Below are 10,556 nucleotides of genomic sequence, written 5' to 3' on the forward strand. Positions count from 1 at the left end.
GTGGCCTGTCCCCGGGCTTGTCCACCAGACAAGTGATCTCTCACTCAGACCAGTGCCTTGTCAGTGCAAGCTGGTCTCTGATGGAGCGAAACCATATTTTTGTCTGAATTCAGTTGAAACAGTTTGTTCAGACTCTGTCACGCATTATCTGTGGTCTGGTACTTGGATCTATGGCAGCACTTCTCCACAGGGTGGCGGCGGGCGAGGGCACCTGGCGATGTCTGGAGATACTATGGCTGTCACATGGGGGAAGAGGGTCAGGGGGCAGCTCCATGGCCCCCATGCACAGGAGGGCCCCACCACAAAAGCATACCCTCTTCTGTGCTGAATTCCTGCTCCTCCCATGGCCAGGACCCACTGAGGGTCCCTCCCTTCCCCAGGTCAGAGGATGACCAGACCGCATTTTAAATAACCTGCGACAGATGACCCAAGGGGGAGCCTCTCATTAACCGCGGCTGCGTGGCTCCTGCTCTCTCTGGGGGCTGGTCAGAAGGGAGATTGATCACCTAGCAGCCCTGACCCCTGAGGACCAACAAGTAGAATAGACGCCTCCCAACCTTGTTCGGACAACGCTCAGAGGGACCTTGGTCCCGCGCTTCTCCCTGGCCCGGGGGCCATTCTGGCTGCCAGGGTGTCCAGCTGAGAAAGCTGTTGCCTCTTGACCACGCCACCCCTCTGTTTCTGCCACAGCTGCGTCCAGATAGATCCTCATCAGGAGAGAGAAGCAGACGCTCAAATAGCATGAGAAGGAGATGGGGCCTGTGGCCGGGCACAGGGAGAGAGGAGGAGCCACAGTGACGCAGCCCGTGTGTCCTCGCACAAGGGCTCCTCCGGTTTCCCGTTTTAGCCCAGTCGTCACAGGTGTAGCGTTCTGGTGGGTGAAGGGCTGTGTGCCTGTGAGGTGGCATACGGGCATCCCTCAGCCTAGGAGACAGGCCTCCTGGGTCCCGGCCGGGCTCCTCCTCCCAAGGAGGGCACCCAGGCAGTAATGTTTTCAAAAAAAGACAAGTGCAATGAAAGTTCAAGGCAGTTTATCCAAGAGTAGTTTGCAGCAGTTTGTTGTTGAGGAAGGGAATGGAGAGGCAGCTCGACCGTGACCGAGCCAGGAGCTGATGGGTCCCAGAAGCAGCTTGCCTGGGTCTGAGAGCACCCAAACTCTATTTGGCCATGGTATATTCAGAGTCGGGATTAAGGACCAAGGAGCCAACCTGGAGGGGCCAGAAACTCAACCAGGGCATCTGGCTCAAGGGCCTGGAAGGTTCCTGTGACTGCTCGGTACATTCGGTCTCCAGGTCCAGTCCCACGCCCACTTTTGCTTCAGTTCCCAGTTTGGGGTTCCCCAGTTCACCCATGAGAGGTTTACCTGTGCGCATTCGCAGCTGAGGTGGGCTCTTCAGGGAGAGTTGGGCTCCGTTCAGGATCCTGTGGCGATGGGAGGGTCTCTTCATCAGCCCATCCCAAGTCTGGTCCCTGGGGCATCTGTCTGCCGCGCCTCTGGCTCTCTCCCCACCCCGCCTGTGTAGAGCCAGCCTTGTCACTATTCCTAGAGCCAGCCGTTCCAACAGTGGTAAGACGGGTACTTTCTTTCTTTTGTTTTTTTAAAATATATTTTTATTGATTTCAAAGAGGAAGGGAGAGGGAGAGATAAAAACATCAGTAATGAGAAAGAATCATTGATCGGCTGCCTCCTACACACCCCCTGCTGGGGATCAACCCCGAAACTGGGGCATGTGCCCTGACCGGAATCGAACCGTGACCTCCTGGTTCATAGGTCAACATTCAACAACTGAACTACCCGGGCCAGGCAAGAACTAATTAAAAAAAAAAAACTAAAAAAAAAACAACTAATCCAGTGAATTCTAACTCACTTGAGTGCTTATCTCTGGGGCCAGGTGTGCCCGGCCGTCTCTGACAGCATCTCACAGTGACCTGTCTTCTCTCTTGCAGCACTCCCTACAAAGTGAGACCTGTGGCCCTCAAGCAACTCTCTGGTAAGGCCCTGCTGTCATTTTAAATATTAAAAGAAAAAGAAGAAAGCTCCGGGCTACCCTGTGATGAATGTGTATTAGTTATGCATTAGCACCTAAAGCCGCATACCATTCCAGGATCTAAAGCCGTTTATAACTGCAGAGACAGGCTTCTACTCTGCCCATGACAGTTCCTCAGGGACACCCCCCCATTCTCTCCCCAGGGACTTAGCGGACCCTGGGCGACAGCCCCCTCTTGTCCTCCTGAGATCAGTGCCTGCCCTGCCCATGTAGACTGTGGGCCACAGAGGTGGGCCATGTGCAGCCGCAGCCTCAGGATGCCTCAGCCAGTGGTGCTGTTTCACTAAAACCCCATTTCCTCCCAGAACCGTACCACTCTCACTGATGCATGCCGTATGCATAAGAAAATGGTCCTATTGGAGTGTAGATTTTGATGAGCTTTGGAAAATGTATACACCCCTGTAACTACCCCAAAACCACAACACAGAACATTTACATCACCTGGGAGAGCTCTCAGGCGCCCTCTCCCATGAACCCCCTCGCTCTACTCCTGCTGTCAGCAACCGACCTGCTTTCTGACACCGAAGATGAGATTTGTCTTTTCAAGGGTATCAGATGAAAGGAATTACATAACATGTGTGCTCTTCTTGGCTCAACCTAATGTTTTTGAGCTGTGCCGGTGTGTTGAGTGTATCAGTAGTTCAGTCCTTTTTATAGGTGAGTCGTGCCCCATGGTGGGAAGGACCACAGCTGGTTTTTCCGGTCACGTGCTGAAGGATCTCTGAGCTGTCTCCAGTTTGGGGCTTTATGAATAGGGCTGCTGTGAGTATATATGTAGGGATGTATATTTTCATTTCTTTTTTTAAATATGTTTTTATTGATTTCAGAGAGGAAGGGAAAGTGAGAAACATCAATGATGAGAGAGAATCATTGATTGGTAAAGGCACAAACATCAATGATGAGAGATAATCATTGATTGGTTGTCTCCTGCACACCCCACACTGGGAATCGAGCCTGCAACCCAGGCATGTGCCCTCATCGGGAATCGAACTATGACCTCTTGGTTCGTAGGCCGACGCTCAATCACTGAGCCACACCGGCTGGGCTATATTTTCATGTCTATGGGATTGGATGAGATTTCTGGATCATATGGTTAAGTATATGTTCTGTTAGGGTTTGGCCTGTAAATTTTTAGTAAGTCTTGAATTCAGGAAATGCAAGTCCAAGGGATTTCTCTTCTTTTTCAAAAACATGTTGCTTAGTCAAGGTTCCTTTTATTTTCAAATAAATTTTAGAATCAGTCTGTCAATTGGTACCAAAAAAAAAAGTCTACTGGGATTTTGATGGAAATTGTATTAAATATATAGAAAATTTGGGGAAGAATTACTGTCATAATGTTCAGCCTTCAGATTCATGCATATGGAATATCTCTCATTTAGGTTTCTTTTAATGTTTCTCTATAATGTATTACTATAGTTGTCAGGGAAATGTCTTAAATACATTTTGATGTATTTGTTACTAGGTATTTTCTATTTTCATGCTATTGTCCATAGATTTTTTGCACTTTTTCATTTCTAATTGTTTTTATTTTATAGAAATATAATTGCTATTGTTTATTGACCTTGATAAACTATCACTTATTAAGTCCAATACCTTTTTGTAGATTTTCCAACAGAGAATTGCTTCTTGCTTTTAAATCTAGATGCCTTTTGTTTCTTTTTCTTGCCTTATTGTACTAGCTAGGAGATCTAGTGCAATACGTGAGAGTGTAGATGCTTGCTTTGTTATCAGTCATAGAGGGAATGTGTGGAGTCTTTCACCATCAATTATGACGTTAGCTGCAATTTTCTTTAGATATCCTTTATCAGGGGTTTTTCTTTCTATTCCTGATTTGTTCAGAGTTTTCATTATAAATTGGTGTTGAATTTTGTCAAATGCTTTTTTCTGCCTCTATTGAGAGGTTCATGTTTTATTTCTCCATCCTGTTCATGGTGAATTTTATTGATTGATTCTAAATTGTTAAACTAATCTTGCATTCCTAGTACAAACTCTATTTGGCCATGGTATATTTTCTGCATTCAATTTGCAAATGTTTTGTGAAGTTTAGGAGGGATATTGGTCCTAGCTTTGTTACTATATGTTCATCTAACATAAAATGAGTTAGGAAGGCTTCTGGGGCCTCTGTGTGATTTTTCTGGGAGGGTTTGTATAGAGTCGGCCTTGTTTCTATCTTAAGTGCTTGTAGAATCCCCAGTGAATCTATCTGTGTGTGGAGTTTCCTTGTGGGAAGGTTTTAAATTATGAGTTCGATTTCTTTTCTTTTTTTATAATTTTTATTTTTTTTAATGTATTTTATTGATTTTTTTACAGAGAGGAAGGGAGAGGGATAGAGAGTTAGAAACATTGTTGAGAGAGAAACATCGATCAGCTGCCTCCTGCACACACCCTACTAGGGATGTGCCCACAACCAAGGCACATCCTTGACCGGACTCGAACCTGGGACCCTTGAGTCCGCAGGCTGACGCTCTATCCACTGAGCCAAAGCGGTTAGGGCATGAGTTCGATTTCCTAACTAGATTAGTAGAGTAAGGGTTTGTACTTATTTGGGAATTGATTTGAAGAGGTGGTGTTCATTTCCTCTAAGAATTTATTGGCATGATGTAGTTTGAAATATGTCCTTGTGATCCTTTTTATGTCCATAGGATGATAGCGAATCCTCAGTTTCATCCAAGATATTAGTAATTTATAGCATCTCCCTTTTTGAGTTAATCAGTCTAACTAGAGATTTATACTAGATTTTATTGATTTTTTTTAAAGACCCAGCTTTGAGTTTCATTGGCTTCCTCTGTTTGTCTCCTATTTCATTGATTTCTCCTCTTTAGCTCCAGGTCTAATTTGCTCTTCTTCTTCTATCTAGTAAAGGTGGAAGCTTAGATCATTGACTTTAAATCTTTCTCCTTTTTTATAATGATTAAAAGCTAGGGATTTCCCTCTACACATACTTTAGCTGTATCTCATACATTTTGGTTTGTTGTGTTTTCAATTTTATTCAGCTCAAAATATTTTCTAATTTACCTTGTGATTCCTTCTCTGGTCCATGTGTTATTCATGAGTATATGGTATAATTTTCAAATACTTGGATATTTTCCAACTATCTTTCTGCTGTTGATTTCTATTAATTCTATTCTGATCAAAAGTAAACCCTGTGTAACTTCTGTCTTTTTTAATTTATTGAGATAAATGGTATACCTTGGTGACTGTCCCAGGTACTCCTGAAAAGAATGTATATTCTGCTGTTCTTGGGTGGAATAATCTAGATATGTCAATTAGGTCAAGTTAGTTGATAGTGTAGTTCAAGGTTCTTATACCTTTACTATTTTTTTTTGTCTGCTTGTTCTACTGATTGATGAAAGATGAGATTGAAATATCCACTATATTGTGGATACATTTATTTCTTTTCTCAGTTCTCTTAGTTTTGGCTTCATACCGTTTCAATTTCTGTTATTAGGTAGGTACTTATTTAGGATTGTTGTGTCTTCTTGATGTATCTACTTCTTGATCCATATGAAATCGTCCCTTTATCCTTGGGACTATTTTTTGTTTTAAAGTCTTCTTTATCTCCTATTAATGTAGCTACTGCAGCTTTCTTATGCGCGATGCTCATGGTTATATTCGTTTCCATCTTATTACTTTTAACCGTTTGACTGCTAAGGAGCGCTATCGCGCTCTTCTTATTTAAAACAAATTTATGTAAACAATTGGTATTTTTTAATTTTTGTTGTTGCAAAGCAATACCAGTGAGTTTATTGTATAAAAAGTGTTTCACATTTTTTCCCATACACGCGCAATTAGTGCCGCAGTTTTGGCATATGTCCGAAAAAATACATCAGCAGCCAAACGGTTAATATATCTGTATCCTTATATTGGAAGTGGATTTCTTACAGGCAGCTTTTATCAATACTGGCAATTTCAGTTTTCAAGTGGCATTTTTAAACCATTCACATTATATGTGATTACGGATATGGTTGGATTTAAATCTACTACCTTGATACTCATTTTCTACTTGTCTCATTCAATCCTTCTTGACATTTTTTCTATCTTTTCCTACATCTTTTGCATAGAGAGCATTTTTTAATTCCATTTTCCTCCACTCTCTTTGCTTCTTTATTGAATTTCTTTGAGGTTGCTCTTGGTTTCACAACATGTATCATCAGCTTATCACAGTCTTTAAATTATATTATTACACCACTTCTCAACAGTGTGAGCATCTCACAACTGTGCTTTTGCTTCTCCCACCTCATTCTGTGTGCTATTTGTCATTCATTTCACTCCTATTTCCCCGGGGAAACTCTTAATACATTGTTACCTTTTTTTTGCTTTCTGTAGTCAGTGATGTTTTTTCTTCATTCCTTTGCATAGATCCGTGTTTGCAGTTTTTGTTATATTGTTGGCCATCTGGACTTTGTTTCTCTCCTTAAAGATCGTGGGCTCTGTCCGGCAGGCAGTTAAGTTACGCGCACGTCTGTCTGGTGCCTTTGAGACCGGTTGTAAGGTTTGCTAGGATGGTTGCAGAGGACTCTTGCTCCAGGCACAGTTCAGTCCTACTGCTAACGCGTGGTCCCTCTGCGGCCCTCGCTGACTCCTGGCTGGCCACCGAGCATTCTCCACTCTGGCTATTTGGAGCTCAGACATTTGGATATGAGGTGGAGGGATGCTGGGGGCAGATCACGTGGGACCCTGAAGGACCATGCAGAGGCCACTGCATTAGGAGGAGGGGGCAAGTGGAGGTGGTGAGGAGTAGTCAGATTCTGTCATGTTCTGAAGGAGGAGTCAGGTGATTTCCTAAGTGGAAGTGGGATAGGAACAGAAGAGGACCAAGAAGCCTCCAGGGTCCAGCCTGAGCCATGAAAGGGTGAAATGGCACCTTCTCCCCCACAGGACGGGAGCTGAGGGTACACAGGTGCAGGGAGGAGAGAGGAGCTCAGTTTTGGATGCATTGGGTGTGGTTTGGCTGTTGGACATCAGTGTTGAGCTAGATTCCTTGAGAGGAGCCTAGAGCTCCCCCTCAGATAGGGATGTGACGTGGGGGAGTGACATGTCTGTAGCCATGGGCGAGATGAGCTCCCCAAAGCAGGAGGGACTAAGGATTGAGCCCTGAGACTCATGGACAGAATTCCAGGAGAAGGAAGGACATTGGCAACTTGACGCCATCCAGACACAGGACCAGGGACAAGGAAGCCCTGAGTGAGGGGTGGATGCAACAGAGATGAGCTTGGGGAAGGAAGTCCGTGCTCAGAGAGTCACATGACTGCCAGGGGAGGCAGAATATAGGGGATTCTGTGTAACTTGGGAGCCCAACGAGCACCAATGAGAGAGGGAGTAGAGGCTCCGTCAGGGAAAGAACTCGACAAAAGCCAGAGCCACTGTGGGTAGAACTGGCCGTCCTGAGATCCGAGCTCCGCCTCCCACAGGACTTGGGGCGTAGGGCTGGGCTTTCACGTCCTCCTGGGGTGCCCAGCAGGTGACTGAGTGAGGAGGCGGACAGTGGACTGGGAATTTCAGTCCCTCCCAAACCTGGGATCTTAGGAGCCACCACGTTTGGATCGCAAACTGCACCGCGGAGCACAAAGAGCCGTGTTAATATCTCAGCGGCATGAGGTTTTGCGTGAAGGACAATAAAGAGCCTTTCTTCTCAAGGTGCCAGGAGGAGTCCCGCCTGCCTGTGGCTTCCTCTCTGCTTCCGCCCAGGACAGTCCTCCTGGCGACAGAGGGAGCTGATGCACCCCCTTGATCTGCACAGTTGCTCAAAGGGACCCCAGAGCCACGAGTGGCAGCTGCCTCGGGGGTGACCCTCTCACTGACTCCCCCTAACGGGCTTTCCTTCCTTCTTTGTCTCAATCCCTGTGTCCTCCAAGGGTTTCCTGGGATCACCTCCAAATACACTGCTGGCACCCAGCTCCTGTCTCCAGTCAGCTTTTGAGGGGCCCAACCTAAGGGCCGGGGGCTGGGGGCGGGCCGGGAGGACAGGAACAAAGGGCCCTCCCTCTGCCCTCCTCATTTATCAGTGGGTGAAATGGCCCCAGGAAGGCCCCTAACCCCACTGCGCTTCCATGTCCCCACAGAATAGGAACTGGGATACACGGCCATGGTTCCTAAGAGGACGAATGCAATAGTTTATGCAGAATGCGGCTCTCTCTTTAAATGGCCTAGAGGGCATGTTTGAATGGCTAGCGGTTCTGTCTCTCGGGACCTGCTGGGTCCTAATAGAACCGGAATGCCTCCCACAGCTAAAACCACACTTGTCCCACTGGCTCCATTCTCACTTGCACGTGAAGATAATGCTTGAAATTTGAGCACACACATGTTGTTTGTGAGAAATAATACAGCTTCTTAATAACGTTTTCTATTTTTAGTGCAATTTCATTGCAAACAGCTTTATAATCACAGCCTTAGTCATTCTGATTTGCATTATTTTTTAAACAACAAGAGCGCAGTGTATAAAATGAGCACGAACCACCCTCCTGCGACGCCTGGGGGGCTGGCTCACTCCACGTCTGCTTCCTGCAGCTTTGTGGGCTTGTGGTTCGGCCCTGCTGGGGTGGCCTAGCAGACAAAGACAGCATCATTGTCACAGCGTGGGTGGCCAACAGGAACACCGGATCCATGTGTCATGAATGTAGAACCCAGTGTAGTAAAGACGGTGACCTCTGGCCAGCGCTGCAAGCACCTCAAGGGAGCAAACGTTCCCAGGGCTCCCTGCCTCCAGGCCTTTCCGGGACCAGGCAAAACCCGCACACGTCCATGTCCCATGTAACTGCAGTGAGACACACAGACGGGAAATGCCAGGCTGACGGGCTCCAATAAAAGTACATATGCCTGGCCTGGCCAGTGTGGCTGAGTGGTTGAGCATTGACCTATGAACCAGGAGATCACGGTTCGATTCCCGGTCAGGGCACATGCCCCAGTTGCTGGCTCAGTCTTCAGTAGCGGGTGTGCAGGAGGCAGCCAATCAATTATTCTCTCTCATCATTGATGTTTCTATCTCTCTCCCTCTCCCTTCCTCTCTGAAATCAATTTAAAAAATATTTAAAATATATAATATTTTTACATGTACACACGCGTGTAACTGGGCCCCCCACCAGGACAAAAGGCATTCCCATCACCCCAGAAAAGTTCCTGGTGCCACTCCTCTAGACAGCCTGCTCACACCACCACCACAGGTTCCTTCCTCCTCCTCCTGATTGCGTGAGTTTCACCCCCTGGGAGCGGGTTCCTCCACTCAGCGTCAGGTTTCTAAGATCCGGGCATTCACTTATTAACGTCTGTGTTGCCGAGTAGTCCGCCATCGTGTGAATATCCACAGCTGTTTCTTAAACTCTCCTGCTGATGGACGTTAGGGTAATGTCCAGTGTGGGGTTAAGCTACCTAAGCATTGCACAAGTCTGATTGCAGACATGTCCGTTATCCTGGGTGACACCTAGGAGGGCTGCTGCTGGTTCCCACAAGTGTGTTTAACTTAATAAGAAACTGCCACACCGTCTCCCCGAGGGACGCACCGTCCCACACTCCCGCCGGCGTGTGTGGGTGATCGAGTCGTCCCACAGCCAGCCCGGCTCCAGGTGTGCTCAGTGGTTTTCACTTGAGACGTTCAAGTGGGCGTAGAAAAATACTTCATTATGGCCTTACTGTGCATTTCTTTGGATAACAGTGGTTGTTCAGCATGATTTTAAGGTGCTTACTGGCTACTCGAATATCCCACTTTGGGAAGTGTCTGTTCAAAGTATTTTGCTCATTGTTTAAAGTGGCTTGGATTGTCTTTTTATCACTGGTTTGTAGGAAATTCTGTATATTTTGGATACATTTCATTGGTCAGATATATGTTTGGCAAATGTGTTTCTCAGTTTGTGACGTACCTTGTTCATTTTCTTAATGAGGACATTTGCTGGCATTTTTAATTGGATGAAGTCTAATTTAACAAGTTTCTCTTTTTTGTATTTTCTGTGTCTTCTCCAAGAGCCCCCTTTTCTACCCTGGGGTCATGAAGATCAATTTTTAGGAGATTTAGACTTATAGCTGCTATATTGTCATCTATGATTCATTTTAAGTTCATTTTTTAAAATATTATTATTGATTTCAGAGAGGAAGGGAGGGAAGGAGAGATAGGAACATCAATGATGGGAGAGGATCATTGATCAGCTGCCTCCTGCACACCCCACACTGGGGATTGAGCCCGCAACCTAAACTTGTGTGCTAACCTGGAATCAAACCATGACCTCCTAGTTCATAGGTTGATGCTCAACCACTGAGCCATGCCGCTGGGCCATTTTAAGTTAATTTTATGTGTGGTGTGAGGTAGGGGTTGGCAGTCTTTTTTTTTCTGACATACCCAGTTGTTACAACTCCACTTGTTAAAAAGGCTTTCCTTTCCCACTGACACCTTTGTTGACAATTATGTCTCTCTATGTGAGGGTCTTTGTGGTGTGCTGACACCACTCCACGCTGGCTTCGTCACCAGGGTTTGTAATCAGGTAGCTTCCACCTTTGTGCTTCCTTCTCAGTTGCTTTGGT

At 46.0% G+C, this 10,556-nt stretch overlaps 1 protein-coding gene across 1 annotated transcript in view; it reads left to right on the top strand.

Moving 5' to 3' along the window:
• Positions 1-10,556, top strand: part of PDE9A (phosphodiesterase 9A) — a 73,647-nt gene that overhangs the window by 4,984 nt on the left and 58,107 nt on the right. Inside the window, exon 4 of the mRNA XM_015568868.1 lies at positions 1,948-1,991. Within this exon, the coding sequence (XP_015424354.1) occupies positions 1,948-1,991 (44 nt within the window). The remainder of the gene's footprint in view (positions 1-1,947; positions 1,992-10,556) is intronic.

This window comes from Myotis davidii, unplaced genomic scaffold (assembly GCF_000327345.1).
Source record: "Myotis davidii unplaced genomic scaffold, ASM32734v1 scaffold512, whole genome shotgun sequence".
Classification (NCBI taxonomy): Eukaryota; Metazoa; Chordata; class Mammalia; order Chiroptera; family Vespertilionidae; genus Myotis; species Myotis davidii.